Source organism: Malus domestica, chromosome 16 (genome assembly GCF_042453785.1).
Source record: "Malus domestica chromosome 16, GDT2T_hap1".
NCBI classification, from domain to species: Eukaryota; Viridiplantae; Streptophyta; class Magnoliopsida; order Rosales; family Rosaceae; genus Malus; species Malus domestica.
The window spans coordinates 13,968,497-13,987,847 of NC_091676.1; the positions used below are offsets into that span (position 1 = coordinate 13,968,497).

Sequence of the window (19,351 nt, forward strand, 5' to 3'; positions counted from 1 at the left end):
AAACACTGTGCATTTATGCATGCCTGAAATTTTTTTTTACAACAGAATTCATGATTATATTTTCCTCACATGAATTAATTTAACATTTGACAGGTCCTGCATTGGGAGAAAGTCAAAATGTTGTTGCATGCAAATCTACTGTTAAAATGAATGAAGGTGCTGCAGCTCCTGCTATTCCAATTCCCATAACTGCACCTCCAGCAGTGGAAAACACCAGTGAGGCAAACTATGATGTTGCTAAGACTGCTCCTAGCTCGCAGTCAATGCCTTCCAACCCTTCTGCTCCTCTAGCTTCTCAATCTCTCACTCCTTGCCCTTCTGAAACAGTACAAGTCAAAAGACAAGGTCGAAAGACTTCAAACAGAGCCGAAGCACCCCGTCGTAGGGGAAGGAAGCAGGCTCCGGTGTTACCTTCTGTTTCTGATGGTCCAGCAGGTCAGGATCCAAACTTAAGGTTTGAATCACAGAATGCATCTGTTGATTCATTCGGGAGTAAGTCTGCTGCACTGAGAAGTAAGCAGGGTACTGATGGACAGGAGTTGACAAATGGTACTCAGGCCCAAGCAAGTCAAGCACATTTGGCTAGCAGTTTAGTGGGTCATGATTCAAAGAGAAAAGAGGAGCCAGTCTTTTCAACCCACGGTAAGCAGCCTTCAAATTCTTCGTCAACACTTGACATTCCTCTAGGATTCTCTGATAAGAGTTCTGCTTTGGGCCGTATCCAGACTGCTGATGTAAGTGATGTTGCTCGTGTGATGAAGGAGGTCTTTTCCGGAACACGTTTGTCAAAAGCTAAAATTCCTGAGTCATCTGGGAGAGAAGGTAGGGTTGTCCCTTGTGTACCTGTATCAAGTAAGGCTTCTGTGGAATTAGCCAAAAACCAATGTTTGGAGGATAAAGCAGCTCCAATTGTGTCAACTTTGGAAGCAGCAGCCCGTGTACTTGACCTTCCAGCAAATTACAAGAAGCAATCTGGGACTGGTGTTAGTGCAGAAGGGGAGAGGGACAAGCCACCTGCTTTGAATGAAACCCATGTTCCCATCACAAATATGGACCAACACGAGGGCAAGGCAGCTCTAGGCTCCACTAAAGAATTGGAAGACTCAAAACAACTCTGTGTTGATGGTTCGACTATGGTGAGTAAAACAGATACTGTTGTTCAGACATTGGCTCGAGATGCTGATGTGCCTACTAGTGTAGGGTCTTCTGGTGGTGTGTTGAATTCATCGTTAATATTGGAAAGTAACATTGAGCATCCTGAGGTGATTGGGAGAGATTCTGGACAGAAAACTGAATCTTTTTCAGTAGAGTCTCATAAATCCTCTTCTGTTGAGCACCCTTTAATGTCCAAGGATACTGATAATGCCAGTCTTCATCTTGGTGTTACACCTCCTGTTCCTAGGGTCCCAATCGAGTCAAGCGAGGTGGGCCTTCCTGCCATGGTAGATTCTGAAAACAAAAAAGGGAGTTTTGCTAAAGAGAATCCAACATCTCCTTGTATTACTGAGGATGCCGGCTATCATTCTGAAGACCCTTCACCTATTACTTCAAGTCCAGATCATTCAGTTGCTGCCCCTGGTGTTACTGAAATGACCAAAATAAATTCAGCAGACAAATCAGAGCATTCTTCAAAAGAGTCCCAAGAATCTTCCCCTCATGATAGAAAAACCATTGTGCTCACGTCATCTGAAAATGTTTGTCCTCGAGAAAGTGCACCATCGTCTCTGGGTTTAGGGGATGTAGTGCCTCCTGTTATGGCTGAGAATAACCCTGGAAGAAAGAATGAGCCTGCTTCAGAAGGTTGTACACAATATTCTCCTCAGAGCCATGATAATTCCACAATTATTCCCTCAATGCTATATATTGATTCTGGGCGGGGTTCTCTTGACAAAGTTGACATGCCTTTTACAGAATCTGAAGTTGTTAATAATGAAGGTATTTGTTTAAATTCAGAACTTTCATCCAAGATTGATGATTCTGAAGCTTCTCATGAATTAGTTGGTGGTGCTTCAGGGCGTAATACCACTATGCATGTTATTCCTTCTGAAAAGGGCATCTTGGAACTTGGAACTGAAATGATTGGGGATGGTAGTATTGATGCTTGCAATAAGGAAGTGGTCCCTGCTGAGGGTGATCAAATGGATATTTCTCATGCTGTTAGTTGTCCACATGAAGAAGTATTGGAAACGGTTTTACCCTCATCTTCTTTAATAGTGGCGGGAGAAATTCATGACTCATCTGATAGAGCTCAAGTTGGCAGCTATAGGGCACAGGAGAACCAAAAACGTTCTCATCCTGCCTTGGTTGTTTCTCAGGATGGTAAATTTGTATCAGAAGATAAATCAGAAGTCTTGCTGTCATCTTCTGTAGGGGGAGCGGAAACAGTGGAGGGCTCATCCGTGAAATGCCAGAGTAGCAGCTCACAATCTCCAGTTGATCAGGATCACCATGTCACTGAAATGAATGTTAAATCGCCACAACATATCTCTGAAAAAATTGATCTTCCTTCATCTTTAAATATGCAGGAAGAAAAGATTAAGGGTTCATCTGAGAAGAGGCCAAGTTGCAGCTCAGTACTACTGGAAGACGTCAAAGGTTCTGGAGCTTTAACAGTTAAAATGGATTTATCTCAGGTTCATGGAACTGTGCAAGAAAATATTTTATCAGAAGGAATGACTGAGGAGGGGATGACTAAGGATATATCTAAGACTTTTCAAGTTTGTAGCTCATTACCTGTGGAGGAACCAGAAGTTTCTAGAGCCGAAAGAGATGCTCTAATTAATTCATCTCAGATTGATGAGAATCTACCAGAAGGAGATACTGACATATCTGGAAAGCGTCTACTCGGCAGTCCAGTACCAGTGGAAGAAGACAAGATTGATGGAACATCTATGGAACATTTATGTGGGAGTTCAGACTTACTGGGAGAATCGAAAGGATCTGATACTGAAATGGATGTTTCTCAGGTTAGTGAGCTCCAACCCGAAAATATATCAGAAAGTGTTATTGTGCCATCATCTACTGTTGCAGTTAAGGAAGGAAAGATTGAATGCTTATCTGAGAGCGGTCCAGCCAGATCAATAATGTTGGGGGACGCATCTGAAGCTTTAGTTTCTGATAAAATGGTTGTCTCTGAGGTTGACACATTTGTGCCCGAAAGGATGTTAGAAAATCTGCCTTCATCTTCCTTGACAAAAGAGCAGGAAAATACTAAGGGCTCTTCTGAGAAGGGTCAAGATGGCAGCTCAGTACAACTTGAGGAATCAACTGGAAAGGAAGACGAGATGGGTCATCTAATGGAAACACCCAGATCTTCTGGGGATTTGCTTGTAAGAGAAAGTGTTGATTCAGAAGAGGAGGTTCAGCGGTTATCCAAGAAGGATCCTATAAGCAGCTCAGCGCCGCTGTTAGAATCATTGATTTCTGAACCTGAGACAAGTGATCGTTCCGATGCATCCAAGGTTCGTTGCACTCATTGGGAACTAAGATAAACATTTTTTTTATCAATTGTATTTTTTCAAATAAAACTCCGCCTATGTATCTTACATTGCCGGTCCCAAGCCCGGATAAAGGAGGAGGGGGAGGGCGTCAGGTAGTCGACAGCCGGCACTCCATGATCACGTCGAATCCTTATGAAAATGAATCCAGAACAAAATCGCGCTAAAGCTAGGGCGTCACCCGTAAGTGGCGCGCTGTGTGGCCCGAGCACAGTGATAAATGAGCAAGGGTCGCTGTATCTCCATCGGCACCCGGATGCAGTGTTAAATGAGCAAGGGGGCCATAGAAACTTCTTTTCGAACGACTCCACTCAAAGTTGTTTGGGAGCATATGCTCCTATCAACTTTACACGGGACACACAAAAGAAGTACTTTGATCCTATTAGACGGGGGAGGGTGAAGAAGCTAGGACAGAAGGGTAGAGTTCAAGAGAGCAAAATGCGTTTAGGAACGTGGAATATAGGAACCTTAATGGGAAAATCTATGGAAGTAGTGGAAGTTATGGTGAGGAGAAGGATAAATATTATGTGCCTACAAGAAACTAAGTGGGTTGGTAGTAAGGCAAAGGATCTAGAAAACTCAGGGTTTAAACTTTGGTATTCGGGCACAAATAGAACGAGAAACGGTGTTGGCATCATCATGGACAAGACCTTGACACAAGATGTTGTAGATGTCAAGAGGGTAGGAGATAGAATCATAGCAATCAAGATTGTAATAGGACAAGAACTTATCAATGTGATTAGTGCGTACGCACCTCAAGTAGGGTTGGATAAGAGTTCGAAGGAGAAATTTTGGGAAGACCTTGGAGACTTGGTGCAAGGAATTGCTCAGACGGAGAAGTTATTTATAGGAGGAGATTTAAATGGACACGTGGGCAGGGAGACAGGCAACTATGGAGGTTTCCATGGTGGCCATGGTTTTGGGGAGAGAAACGAGGATGGGGAAGCTATCTTGGATTTTGCAATGGCATATGATCTCTTCTTAGCCAACACCTTCTTTAAGAAGAGAGAAGAACATGTGATCACCTACAAGAGTGGGTCGTCAAAAACACAAATAGATTTTCTCCTAATGAGGAAAGGAGATCGTATAACTTGTAAGGATTGCAAAGTTATACCAGGAGAGAGCGTGGCTAATCAACATCGCTTGTTGGTGATGGATGTACATATCAAAAGAGTGAGACAAAAGAACAAGACTTGGAAGTGCCCAAGGACTAGATGGTGGAATCTAAAAGAAGAAAAACAAGTCATTTTCAAAGAGAAAGTAATCACCCAGTGTGCGTGGGATAGAGAGAGGGAAGCTAGCCAAATGTGGGATTCCATGGCTAGTTGTATTCGAAAAGTAGCAAAAGAGGTATTAGGAGAGTCCAAAGGTTTTGCCCCACACCAAAAGGAATCTTGGTGGTGGAATGAGGAGGTACAAACAAAGGTGAAGGCTAAGAAGGAATGTTGTAAAGCCTTATACAAGGATAGGACCGATGAAAATGGTGAAAGGTATAGAAAAGCGAAGCAAGAAGCGAAGAAAGCTGTGAGAGAAGCTAAGTTAGCGGCTTATGACGATATGTATAAGCGACTAGATACCAAAGAAGGAGAGTTGGATATCTATAAATTAGCTAGAGCAAGGGAAAAGAAGACAAAGGACCTAAACCAAGTGAGGTGCATCAAGGATGAGGATGGAAAGGTTCTTGCTACAGAGAACGCGGTTAAAGACAGATGGAAAGGTTATTTTCATAATCTTTTCAATGAAGGACATGAAAGGAGTGCTTCTTTAGGGGAGTTGAGTAACTCAGAAGAGTGTAGAAACTACTCTTTTTATCGTAGAATCCGGAAGGAAGAAGTTGTTGTAGCTTTGAAGAAGATGAAGCATAGAAAAGCAGTAGGCCCAGACGATATACCAATCGAAGTGTGGAAAGTTTTGGGAGAGACAGGTATAACATGGCTCACTGACCTTTTCAATAGGATTTTGAAAACGAAGAAGATGCCAAATGAGTGGCGAACGAGCACTTTGGTGCCTATCTACAAGAATAAGGGTGACGTACAAAATTGCATGAACTATAGGGGTATTAAGCTAATGAGTCATACAATGAAGCTCTGGGAGAGAGTCATTGAGCATAGATTGAGGCAAGAGACACGGGTTTCGGACAACCAATTCGGGTTCATGCCAGGGCGCTCAACCATGGAGGCAATCTATCTCTTACGAAGATTGATGGAAAGATATAGAGATGGGAAAAAGGATTTACACATGGTCTTTATAGATTTAGAAAAAGCGTATGATAGGGTCCCAAGAGACATTCTTTGGAGGATTTTAGAGAAGAAAGGAGTACGAGTAGCATATATCCAAGCTATAAAGGATATGTATGAAGGAGCAAAGACTGCCGTAAGAACTCATGAAGGACAAACCGAAAGCTTTCCCATAACTGTAGGATTACATCAAGGCTCATCCTTAAGTCCTTACCTTTTTGCGTTGGTAATGGATGAGTTAACAGGACATATTCAAGATGATATTCCTTGGTGTATGCTTTTCGCAGACGATATAGTGTTGATAGATGAAACTCAGGAAGGGGTAAATGCAAAGCTTAACCTTTGGAGAGAAGTGTTGGAATCTAAAGGTCTTCGCCTAAGCCGATCAAAGACAGAATATATGGAGTGCAAGTTCAGTGCAAATGGAGGCCAAAACGAGTTAGGGGTGAGGATCGGAGATCAAGAAATACCAAAGAGCGACCGTTTTCGTTACCTAGGATCTATCTTGCAAAAGAACGGAGAATTAGATGGAGATCTCAACCATAGAATACAAGCTGGATGGATGAAGTGGAAGAGTGCATCCGGCGTGTTGTGTGACCGCCGTATGCCACTGAAGCTCAAGGGAAAATTTTATAGGACGGCAATAAGGCCAGCGATGCTGTATGGCATAGAATGTTGGGCGGTGAAGCATCAACACATACACAAAATGGGTGTAGCGGAGATGAGGATGCTTCGTTGGATGTGTGGGCACACGAGAAAGGATAAGATTAAGAATGAGGATATCCGGGGTAAAGTAGGAGTAGCCGAAATTGAAGGCAAGATGAGAGAAAATCGGTTACGGTGGTTTGGACATGTGCAACGAAGGCCTACTGACGCTCCGATTAGAAGATGCGACTATGGGACAGAGGTTCAGGGCCGAAGGGGTAGAGGAAGACCTAGGAAAACTTTGGAAGAGACTCTAAGAAAAGACTTAGAGTACTTGGATCTAACGAAGGACATGACACAGGACCGAGCACAATGGCGTTCTAAGATTCATATAGCCGATCCCACTCAGTGACTTGGATTTTCCAAGTCTCCAATCGAGAAGTTTTCCTCACTCGGGAAATTAAGGGAACACTACCCCAACCTACATGCTCCACTCAGAAAGCTTCAACATACAAGCTTCAACAAAAGAAAATTCAAAGAACTTAGCGAAGAAGGTTTTGGTGTATTTAACACAATACGTTGAAATGAAGGAAAACTTATTTATTGATATCCCCGATAAGCTACAAATGTGTACATATACATGAGTCAAAATAAACAAACAAGAGGGAGCCTTCACAAGGGTTGCTTAGGAGAAGTCTCAGCAGTCGGTAGAGCCCCAGAAAGAGAAGGCACCGGAGGGGGATCATTCGGAACCTCAGTACTGGACAGAACCCTAGAAGGAAGAGGCATCAGAGGTTGATTATTTGGAGCTTCATTACGCGGTACAGCCCCAGAAGACGAAGGCAATAAATGCCTTTGGAACAAACCCACAAATCTCTGATGATCAAGTAAAACCTGACCATCAGTTTCCTTCATCTGGTCAAGCTTCCTCTTCATGTTTGTAGCATAGTCATGTGCGAGCCGGTGCAACTGTTTATTCTCATGCTTGAGCCCTCTAATCTCCTGTTTGAGACTCATCACCTCAGCCGCCAATGATTCAACTTGGCGGGTTCGAGCAAATAGGCGTTGGGCCATATTAGACACAGAACCTGCACACTGAACACTGAGAGCCAGCGAATCCTTAACAGCTAACTCATCAGACCGTTTGGAAAGTAGTCTGTTATCTTTGGGAGTGAGAAGGTTCCTGGCCACCACCGCAGCAGTCATATCATTCTTCATCACAGAATCCCCAACGGTAAGAGGACCAGTAGGGGAGACGAAGGATGGGCGCCATATGTTGTCTGGAGAAGGCGGGGCTGCCTCTTCAACAAGGTTCAAGTCAAAACGACGGTCGGAGGGGCCAAACATTTTCAAAGGTGTTGAAGAGAGAAGAGGTTGGACAAATCAAGATCTTAGAAGTGCAAGAATGGAGCTTCTACTGGTGGAGATTCAAGTGTGCTTTGGAACTTAATGCCAGCCCCTATAAAAATCTGCACTCGACGGATCTTCAGAAATCGAAGAGGCGCCTGCTCAGAAATCGAAGAGGCGTTTGCTTTCTCAAAAGCTGGGCTGCTTAGAGACCACGAGGGTTGATCTCAGAAATCGAAGAGGCGTTTGCTTTCTCAAAAGTTAGGCTGCTCAAAGACCACGAAGGCCGATCTCAGAAATCGAAGAGGCGCTCGCTTTCTCAAAAGCTGGGCTCCTCAGAGACCACGAGGGCCGATCTCAGAAATCGAAGAGGCGCCTACTTTTCCAGCCTTGTCAGCACCTGTCACACGCACACTCAGCTTTGCGGAAATTATGGGCATTCTGTCGAAGACTTCTGAGGAAGTAGAAAACACATGAATCTTACTGTTGAATCACCCACTTCCCACACGCAACAATAGCTCATGGGTACCACAGATAACTTTGCCAAAGTTCTCTGCCAAAATTGAGCACGTAAAGCTTGCAGCTCCCACTACATCGCTCTGACCAAGAAAGGTAAAAGAATAGCAAAGAAACAGCACTAACAAAGTTTAGACCCATAAATTTTGAAGGTCTAGCTACCATATTATTACCCACAAGGGTAAAGGAACAGTACCACTGCTGGATAATTGGAAAGTCCCTGTGTGTCAACCTCTGTGCTTCGTGGCAAGGTAGACTAGCAAACATGCCCAACCTTTACTCACACTCGAGAAAACACTACCAATAAGATTGCTTGCTCCAAAATCGAAGAGGCACCGTCCTCCGAATCTCGAGAGCCAGACTCCCAACATGACTACTTTCTCAAAAATCGAAGAGAGGGTAAAGGAACAGTACCATTGCTGGATAATTCGAAAATCCCTGTGTGTCAACCTCTGTGCTTCGTGGCAAGGTAGACTAGCAAACATGCCCAACCTTTACTCACATTCGAGAAAACACTCCCAACAAGATTGCTTGCTCCAAAATCGAAGAGGCACTGCCCTCCGAATCTCGAGAGCCAGACTCCCAACATGATTACTTTCTCAAAAATCGAAGTGACACTGCTCCCCGAATCTCGAGAGCCAGACCCCCATCATGATTGCTTTCTTAAAAATCGAAGATGCATCGTTCTCCGAATCAATCGAAGAGACGCTCGCTTTCTCAAAAGCTGGGCTGCTCAGAGACCACGAGGGCCGATCTCAGAAATCGAAGAGGCACCTTCTTTTCTAGCCTTGTCAGCACCTGTCACACGCACACTCAGCTTTGCGGAAATTATGGGCATTCTGTCGAAGACTTCTCGAGAGCCAGATACGACAGACCACTTTTTCAAAGTGCTCTGACAGAGTTAAAACATGTGAAGCTGGCAGCTCCCACTACCGTGCTATGACCAAGCAGGGTAAAGGAATAGCATTACTACTTGTTGTTAGGGAGACTCCTATATATGTCGACCTCCATCCCCAACGGACAGGCAGACCTGCAAAAATGTTCAACCCTTCCTCATATCTGAGAGGGCACTCCCAACGAAGCCTTTCGAAATATTCAGCTTTCTTTCCCCCCGATAATACCTTTGCAAACAAGTTATACTAGAGCAAGAATATCTCATATCATCAGGGTTAAAAGCAAGAGTATCCCATATCATGCTTTTTCCCTGTCTTTTCCTTTGGCCTTGTTGTTACCTGCAAGACAAGGAGAAAGAGAGCAATCAGTCAGCACTTGGAATCAAGCTTCCAGCCAGGAACTGACTGCCTGGAACCCCTTACCTGATTACTTACCTGGCATTGCTCTCGAATACTCATCTTCAACATCTTATGTTTCCAGGGAAGATACCGCATCTGCTTGAGGAACAGATAGGGCAAGTGCGAAGGATACAAGGAAGCATGTGGAGACAAGCGTAACAGCACACGTGCCGATACATCCATTACTCTGTCAAAAGCAAAAGTATCCCATATCAGTAGGGTCGAACGTACTCTAGATTTGATGGACTTGTTTTGACCCTCAAATTCTTCAGTCGGCTCTGGAGGAAACCAGAAAACCCTCCAGCTCAGTTCAAGAATAAGCCTGTGGAAAGTTACTTCTTCAAAAGCAAAAGTATCCCATATCATCTCTTCTCATCTTTCTTCTCTTTATCCTTCATGCTGCTGCAAGATAGGGAGAAGGTGAACAATCAGCCGGAGCTCTGATTGCTTACCTTGTCTGTCACCTCTTTCAGCAGATCTCCTAGCTCGGCGACTTGGGAGACTCCTACTACATGGTTTGTATCGCGCTTGACCAAGCCTGAAACTACAAGTAAGCTTCAAGTGAAATTGATACATTACCTTGTGCATCTCCACCAGTTAAAGATACCACCCCTGGATGGAGGAAGAGTACTTCCAGAGAAGATGCCACATCTACCTATGAGACAGATAAGGCAAGTCAAGACGATACCACACTCCGATACTTAGAAGTTTCGTGATTACGAGATCATTCTCTCACAATATTTCCTAATGTCATTTGTACTAAATCATTCACTTGTACTCACTAAAGGAGAGCTTGAACCTATGTACTTGTGTAAACCCTTCACAATTAATGAGAACTCTTCTATTCCGTGGACGTAGCCAATCTGGGTGAACCACGTACATCTTGTGTTTGCTTTCCTATCTCTATTCATTTATATACTTATCCACACTAATGACCGGAGCAATCTAGGGAAGATCACAAAAAGCGACCGTTTTTGCTGCCTAGGATCTATCTTGCAAGAGAACGGAGAATTAGATGGAGATCTCAACCATAGAATACGACCTGGATGGATGAAGTGTAAGAGTGCATCCGGCGTGTTATGTGACCGTCGTAGGTCACTGAAGCTCAAGGGAAAATTTTATAGGACGACAATAAGGCCAACGATGTTGTATGGCACAGAATGTTGGACGGTGAAGCATCAACACGTACACAAAATGGGTGTAGCGGAGATGAGGATGCTTCGTGGGATGTGTGGGCACACGAGAAAGGATAAGATTGGGCATGAGGATATCCGAGGTAAAGTAGGAGTAGCCGAAATTGAAGGAAAGATGAGAGAAAATCGGTTCCGGTGATTTGGACATGGGCAAAGAAGGCCGACTGACGCTCCGGTTCGAAGATGTGACTACGGGACAGAGGTTCAGGGCCGAAGGGGTAGAGGAAGACCTAGGAAAACTTTGGAAGAGACTCTAAGAAAAGACTTAGAGTACTTGGATCGAACGGAAGACATGACACAAAACCGAGCGCAATGGCGTTCTAGGATTCATATAGCCGACCCCACTTAGTGGGAAAAGGCTTTGTTGTTGTTGTTGTTGTTGTTGTATTTTTTCAAATAAATAGGTGTGTACCTTAATGCTGGAAGCTAGGCTTGTGTTTCAAAATTACAAGAGCGAACCTCACCGCCACCACCACACCCGCAAAACAAAACCTGTCTTATCTCAGAGCTTCCTACTAAACAGAATTATAAACTGTAATATCTCAAAGCATATAACAATTACACTTGAAATTCAAATGCATACAAATGTCCACTGACAATCACAAAGTTGGTTTATTGCTCTTAATTTCATTAGTAATGTATATATCATGTGTACGACTCAGGTTGGCATGGTGCCGCTAGAAGATAGAATGGCGGAGGACATTGACCTGGCTGCATCCTCCTTAGAGACAGAAGGAAGAGGTATAGATCATCCATCTGAGGTTCTAGATGGCAGCTCAGTGACGGAGGGTCCAAAAACACCTGTAGCTGACAAGGATACTCAGATGAATGCTCCTGATGCTTGTGAGAGGGAGCCAGAAGTTGTGTGTGAATCTGTGGATATGCCTCTGGTTACCTCGACCATGGTGGATGATGGTGTCAAGGGCTCGTCTGAAGCAGTGCCTATAGGCAGCTCCAAATCACCAGAGGAATTGGAATGTGAAGCTAAAATACTTGATGCTTCTCACGTTTGTGTGGAATTGCCAGAGAATGTGTCTGAAAGCATGGATCAAACTCCGGTTATCTTGATCAATCAGGGCGATAGTGTTGAAGGTTTATCTGAGGTAAGGCCCGTGGGCAGCACCGAATCACCAGAGTCATCAAAATCCGAAGCTAAAGTTGCTGATGCTTCTCAGGTTTCCGGGACAATCCCAGAAGTTGCATCTGAAAATGTGGATCAGCCTCCGGTTAACATGGCTGTGGAGGGTGACAACATTGACGGCTTGTCGGAGGCAGGGCCTATGGGCAGCTTGGAAACACCAGAGGAGTCCAAATCTGAAGCTAAAGTGGGCGATACTTGTCAGGTTTCTGGGACAATGCCAGAAAATGCATCCGAAGACATGGATATTCAGCCATCATTAACGGCGGAGGAGGGAGAAAAGGTGGAGTTACCAGCTGAGGGATCTGTTGGTGGTAGCTCAATGGAACAGCCTTGAAGTTAATTAAGTGCCTGACAAGAGAGTTTTTGTACAGCTTCTTAGAGCATAAAAACACCTAAACCAACTATTCAGTAAATTATAGTTTGTCCCTTCAAAGGGGAATCAGGTTCCTATTTTGTATGTAGATAAGGTATTTTGTGGAAGTGTCTTCCATTAATTTAATCTGTCAAGCCCTCTTTCTAGGTTTGCTGCCTTATAATTGGGTTTCGTACGCGCGTGTTGCTCGTTAGGAGTGTTTCGTAACGTTTTACAAAATGATTTTATTACAAAAAGTGAGATGGTGGACTGGATTAGACTGGACTGGACTTCAATAAATTTAGAGCTTTAGTAGAAATGTTGAGGCCACTTAGCATTCCGATCTTGCTAGCCAAGTAGCCAACTTTCAGTATAGATGATAGCGTTTGTTTAAGAAAAAAAAAATATGGGATTTAAATAACCAACTTCCACCATCACATGTGCATGTGTAGAATTTGCAAGGCAGCAAATGTGGGTTTCTTGATTGAAAATGCCGTTAGTTTGTAACTTTTAACTTGTATCATGAATGTTAATGAATTGCTGCCTGGTATACCAAATGTGCGAATGATAATGATAAATGTTGATGGTAGGTAATAGGTATAGTAGATTACTAGAAGAAGTTTAGTTTTGCAAAACGTGTGTGAATGATGCATTTGGAGTGGTCATTCTCTCCTCCTGTGAGAGCCTTCTCTCCCCCAATGAGTCTTTCTCACCGCCATGTGAGTGGTTTTCATTTTCATCGATTTGCATCGATGCCGGCCCTAGCTTTGGCTAAAGATCGGGTGTTCGCATCACCATCCTTTTTGGCCCTTGTTAGTCCTCCCCGTTGTTTGCCCTTGTTGGCGATGTTGCTTGTGAGTTCTTTCTACCAGCGTGCTTCCTTGGTCTCGTGGCGACAATCCTTGTGTTGGTCCTTGGGAGGATGATGCAGCCTCTTTCTTCACCATTATTGGGTTCTTTCTTGCGTGATCCTGATTGCTTGTGGAGGGAGCTAGATCGAGATGATCGTCATGTGGTTTTCTGGTGCCTGCGTTTGCAACTTCAGGAAGCTTAGCTTTCTAGGGTTTTTCGTGTGGTTTGTGTTTGCTCCTTAAATGTGCCATAGGCCTCGCGGGCAAGCTGGGGATTTACTTCACATACGAGATTGGTGGGTGCGGGCGTGCCACTACTAGTAGACAGGATTTGAATGACTGAGGTTGCGCCTTTTGACTTCAAATCAAGATATTGTGCAATTTGAGTGGGAGTTGCTCAAATCAAGGTTCTTTCTTTGCCTTAAAAATAAGGACTTTACTTATATGGAGAGGTAGAACAATATGTAAATGACAAGGTTGCTCGGAAATGTAAATGACAGAGGAAAGTGACTAATATTGCAGATTGGTTGTAATTTAAATGACTGAAAATGAGTTGTACATGAAAACTACAAAGGAGATCGATACTACAAGTGAGCAGCAGAGCTAATAAACTAGACAAAAGATGACTTTTGTGAGGGCTAATCCTGAAAAGGATGAATGCTTGTATTTGTTTGTTTGATTGAGTGTCCATAATCCTTGTGCATCTGCCCCTTTAAATAGAGATCTGAAAAGAGCCACATGCTGAAAACCTTGTACTTGCCCGAAAGAAACTTGGGTAGCTTGCATTGCTTTTGCCAACTTGCACGTAGAAATAATATTTAAAAGGGAAACTTGCATCTCCACCACATGTTTTTAGCACATGTCTCCCCAACTTGTAATAAACTAACAATTAAAAGAAGCAAGTTGGCTTCTTTCATATTATCCTTATCCGAAAGCTCTCCCATCCACTTGCAATACATGCATGTATCTTGATTAAACAAAGGCTTGACAAACCTCCACCACCCAAACAAATGGGAAAAACAATATTATAGTGCCAAACTCATCCACTTGCAGCCAAATATCTTTCCAAGTTAGCTTTCTTGCATATTAATCATTCAAATACTATATTTTACCCCAATGGCCCAAATAAGTAAAAATGGGCACATTTTGGGTGCAAATAGTAGCCCCCCCAAGTTTTACAAATTTAAGCAAAGTTTGTGAAATTTACGACTCCAATGCTGCCAGGATTGATGTCGAAGGAAGAGGCACGTCTACCTCTTCGGTCATTCTGTCGTTGATAAACTTTGGCAAGAAGAGCAGGGCAATTGGTAGTGCAACTAGCATTGGAAAGAATGTTTCTATCTGGCTTGTATTCCTTCTTGTGGATACCAAAAAACATGGGAGCAACCTCACTGGTTATAGAGATAGTAAACTGGAAAAATGCCCGAAGTCGGGCAAACTAGAAAACACAGAAAAAGATAAAGAAGAGAGAAACTTCTACAAGGAAATGGCTGCAGGGCTCGAGAACTTCTGCAAGGAGGTTTGAGTATCAACATCAGCAGATTTGCTTTGGTCACCCAGAAATTTGTGCGGAAGGGATAGATTCTACATTTATGAATTTCTTTCTTGCTTCATCAGAATTCTGATTTTGAACTCCTGAGGTATTTTGAAATAGTTCTCTTGGGGAAGTTATTGTCCATCCCAAAATTCAAAAATCAAGATGCAAAAGATGATCAAGCTGTTGGAGTATTGTTAGTTGCGGACGGTGCTGGTACTAGGACGACTAGATTTTCAAGTTTTTGATCGTACAAGCTTTCATTTGTCTGTGTAGTAAGCCTGTGAGCACCGAGCCCCCAGCCATCCCAATTTTCTTAGCACCAATAGAGTTCTCTTTTGGAGTTTCTTGGGTCTTAACATCAAGAATCCCATTAGATGCTTATCTTGACTGAGATGCAACATGTGATGGTGGAAGACTTGCCTCTTTTGCCATACTTTTGCCATACTTTTGCCATACTTTTGACAACCCTTTTAGAAAGTATTTGCCTATACAACTCGGCAGCTCTTAATGTACACTTAGCCTCAACTTTGCCTCCATCCGTTCATCCATGCTGTTTAAAGAAAACTTGTGCATGTTTGTTTTCCTGAAGCTCATTGTTCTCAACTGTTTAGGAGTTCACGAGTCAAAATTTGTAGATCTAACAAAGCTGATATGAACGATGAGACTACGATGACCGGCCGAGCAATCGATGCAGAGAAAGATCCCATATGTAGCCGTTGATCAAGTCTGGTTCTTTGCATTTATAATCGAAACACATCTTGTTTTCTGACCTTGCCTCAGAGCCCAGACTTCGCCGACAAGAAGATATGTAATATTGGGAAGAAGCATTAGGCAAATGCAAACAAAGTCCTGTCGAGCACTTCCCCCAACTAGTGGTGAGTTTAAAGATGAAGGCTGAAGTGTAGTGGCTGGCTTTGAAGCTGCAACTGCTATGCTGGCTGTATGTTGGAAGGTAACGACGGGCAGCTGTGAGCTATAATGTTGTTTGTTGACTTGTTTCTCACAGTAGCTTGTTTTGTCCACCATTTAGGCAATTTTTGGGTTAGGAAGCCATTGACATGGTTGTTGGAGGAGTCGGTGCAATTTCCAGCATCTCCTTCAGGCGCAGCTATGGCATGAGCACTTCAAATACGTTTATCAGATCAAACATGGGGCCCCATGTCTAATCTAAACAAATTGCAGCAGAAAAGATGTCTTGCCCATCGGGCAAGATTGTAGCTCCCTCGGGCAATAGCAACATACTTTCATCAAGCATTCGGGCAAACTGCAAAAACAATTTTCTGCACCCACCATCCAACCTCCATGGTTTAATCTGTTTTGAGAACCCAAACCCAAACGAGGCTTCATTCTTCTACTTTTCATCCATTAAAACTGGTGGCTGATAGGTCCTTGACAACTAATGGTAGAAAAATCAGAATATCTTGCTGCTGTTGTTGATGGTTTTTCAGCTTTCGGGTTCGGCTAAATACATCCATTCGAACAAAAGAAAAATAGAAGAAAGGGAAAAGACCTTTGGGTGATTGCTCAGATTTTTATATTTTCTGTAAAGCCCCCCCAACAAGAAAAAAAAATAAAGAAAGCAAGAAAGAAAAATAAAAGCAAGAAAGGAAAGGATTTTTTTGATTTTTGGAATTTTTAATTTTTAATTTCTCTTCTTTGTAACAACATAAGAAACACAGGGAAAACAAAGCCCTTTCAGGCAAACAAAAATAGGAAATTAAAGGTCCTGTCAGACAAGCTGAAAGAAAAACGTAAATAAAAGGGAAAACCTATCAGGGAACCAAAACAAGAAAAAGGACAAAGCCCTTTCGGGCAATTCAAACAAAGGAAAAGAAAGCCCAAGTCGGGCAAACTGGTACACAGTTTATTCGGGCAAACTGCCCAGATTTATTTTATTTTTTATTTTATTATAATAAATATGTAGATATATATAGACATAGCCCTTTCGGGCAAAGCAGAGGACAGGACAGAAAGAGATAGAAAGAGACAGGGAGAAAGAAAAAGGAAAGAAAGAGAAAAGGAGGAGAAGGGTACTGGAGAAAATGCACAAAAGAATAACATAAGAGAAAGCCATTCGGGCAAATTGGGTGAAGCCCCTTGGCTGCTCAAGTGTTATTCTTCTCTCAACACTCAAATCTTTTCCTTTTTTTAAAATTGAGTATAGAGAGATCCGACTCACCATTTAAATTGGCCATGCCATGTAGCTTGGGAACCATAGGAGGTGGCCATTCATGTTTGACCCTAAGCTTCATCCTCCTTGAGATCTCGGTTTGGATGACATGCTTATGTTGGCGGGGAGGAGTGTAGGAGCTATTTTCTTCTTCGGGCTCCACATGAGGTGTGAGTTCGAGCCCCCCGAGCGTTGGTGTTTGGCCTACAACGGCTTGGTCTTCTACAACCATATCCATTTTCATGGATTTTTCACTGAGTGGCCTTCATCAACGTGTATGATTTGTTCTTCCTTGGTTGTAATAGGGTGAGTGTGCTTTGTAGAGGGGATTTGACACATTTGATCTATCAACTTTCTCAAAGTTTCTCCAAAAGTTGTATAGCTTTCCTCCACCTTTTTATAACACTTAGTCACCTCTTCACCATATTCGATGCTTGCCATATGGAGTTTGGACACCTTCTCTAATGTGCCCACATCCTCTTTGTAGTACTTTTCATCCGGATGATCATGAGTTGGCATCTCAGATATTGGCTCTATGTACTCATTGGAAGCATTTTGATACTCAAAGCCATTTGTTTGCCTATCATAGTATTCATGAATGTGATTGTCTTCAAAAGAATAATAACCTTCATCATAGCCATAAGTTGGCCAATCTTCAAGGGTCCCACCGAGAACATAAGGATTGTTCATACTCTCCGGAAAAGCATATTGAGAAAAATCATATTGAGAAAAATCATGAACATAAGGATTGTTCATAATCTAACTCTATATAAGGGTCCCATTAAGCGTGCCAAAATATGTTTGCTCCCTAAATCCGCCATGGGCCTCGCGGGCAAGTTGGGGATTTACTTCACATACAAGATTGGTGGGTGGGGGCGTGCCACTACTAGTAGACGGGATTTGAATAATTGAGGTTGCGCCTTTTGACTTCAAATCAAGAGATTGTGCCATTTGAGTGGGAGTTGCTCAAATCAAGGTTCTTTCTTTGCCTTAAAAATAAGGACTTTACTTATATGAAGAGATAGAACAATATGTAAATGACAAGGTTGCTCGGAAATGTAAATGACTGAGGAAAGTGGCTAATATTGCAGATTGGTTGTAATTTAAATGACTGAAAATGAGTTGTACATGAAAACTACAAAGGAGATCGATACTACAAGTGAGCAGCAGAGCTAATAAACTAGACAAAAGATAGCTTTTGTGAGGGTTGATCCTGAAAAGGATGAATGCTTGTATTTGTTTGTTTGATTGAGTGTCCATAATTCTTGTGCATCTGCCCCTTTAAATAGAGATCTGAAAAGAGCCACATGTTGAAAACCTTGTACTTGCCCGAAAGAAACTTGGGCAGCTTGCATTGCTTTTGCCAACTTGCATGTAGAAATAATATTTAAAAGGGAAACTTACATCTCCACCACATGTTTTTAGCACATGTCTCCCCAACTTGTAATAAACTAACAATTAAAAGAAGCAAGTTGGCTTCTTTCATATTATCCTTATCCGAAAGCTCTCCCATCCACTTGCAATACATGCATGTATCTTGATTAAACAAAGGCTTGACAAACCTTCACCACCCAAACAAATGGGAAAAACAATATTATAGTGCCAAACTCATCCACTTGCAGCCAAATATCTTTCCAAGTTAGCTTTCTTGCATATTAATAATTCAAATACTATATTTTACCCCAATGGCCCAAATAAGTAAAAATGGGCACATTTTGGGTGCAAAGAGTTTGTTTATGTGTGCTGGGCAAGGCTGGCTTTGGAGCTTTGTCATCTGGTTGTTTATGGTCCATCTTTTCTATTTATGCTCAACTTGTTTTTGGGCCATTGTTGTACTTGTTCTTTTCGGTAATGAATCTACCCTTTGTTAAAAAAATTTAAAAAAAATAAAAAAAACCTTGATGCCTTTTGGTTTGGTTCAAAAGTTGGGTTCCTTTTTGGTGTCTTGTACGACTACATAAAAAATTTAAAGATGGTGTTAGGTAACATCTTAATGTGTATGTTACACTTTTTAAGGCCTTCACCAAAATAAAAAAAAAGGGTTTTCGGCTGGAAGAAAATAGTTAGGAATCTTAAAACAAAAAATAAATTTTGGGTCCAAATGAAACAATCACATGCTAAATTAATTGACAGGACCAATACCAACCTTACCAACCAACTCATTCGACATACTTGCGGCACGACAATGGTAACTAATATTAGCATATGTAAGGTTTGGTACGTTAATCAATATCCTATTTTTGGTTCGGTAAACATATCAAACCCAGTTCTATTATTATATATCTTATTTAGGTTATTTTTATAAAAAAAAAAAATTGTTTCACTTTAAAGTTAAGCAGTAAAAAAATGTTTGATAGTAATAAAATACTCTAATTATTTTAAAAGTAATGGTCTTCAAACAAAAACTTTTAAAAGTTGTTTTTAAAAGATGCTTTAAGAAAAAGCAGAGTTGAGCCTTTAATGAATATTTTTAATTCATGTTATATGCTCATTAATTTTTTAAATTGACATTATTTATTATTCTATACACATTTTATCCTTAGAAAACAAAGTGACCACTACCAACTATTAGA

At 42.1% G+C, this 19,351-nt stretch overlaps 1 protein-coding gene and 1 pseudogene across 4 annotated transcripts in view; one reads left to right on the plus strand and one right to left on the minus strand.

Moving 5' to 3' along the window:
- The window catches only part of LOC103431977 (chromatin structure-remodeling complex protein SYD-like), a 37,732-nt gene extending 25,328 nt beyond the window's left edge, over positions 1–12,404 (plus strand). For 2 of the 4 annotated variants that reach the window (XM_029096169.2, XM_070815493.1), the window contains exons 33-34: positions 94–3,461; positions 11,390–12,404. In XM_029096169.2, coding sequence (XP_028952002.2) covers positions 94–3,461; positions 11,390–12,202 — 4,181 coding nt within the window. In that variant the 3' untranslated portion in view covers positions 12,203–12,404. The remainder of the gene's footprint in view (positions 1–93; positions 3,462–11,389) is intronic. The other 2 variants (XM_070815494.1, XM_029096170.2) reach the window with 2 other exon arrangements.
- A 2,143-nt stretch (positions 12,405–14,547) lies between these two features.
- On the minus strand, positions 14,548–17,534 carry LOC139193006 (probable ADP-ribosylation factor GTPase-activating protein AGD9; annotated as a pseudogene).
- Between the last annotated feature and the right edge of the window lie 1,817 nt (positions 17,535–19,351).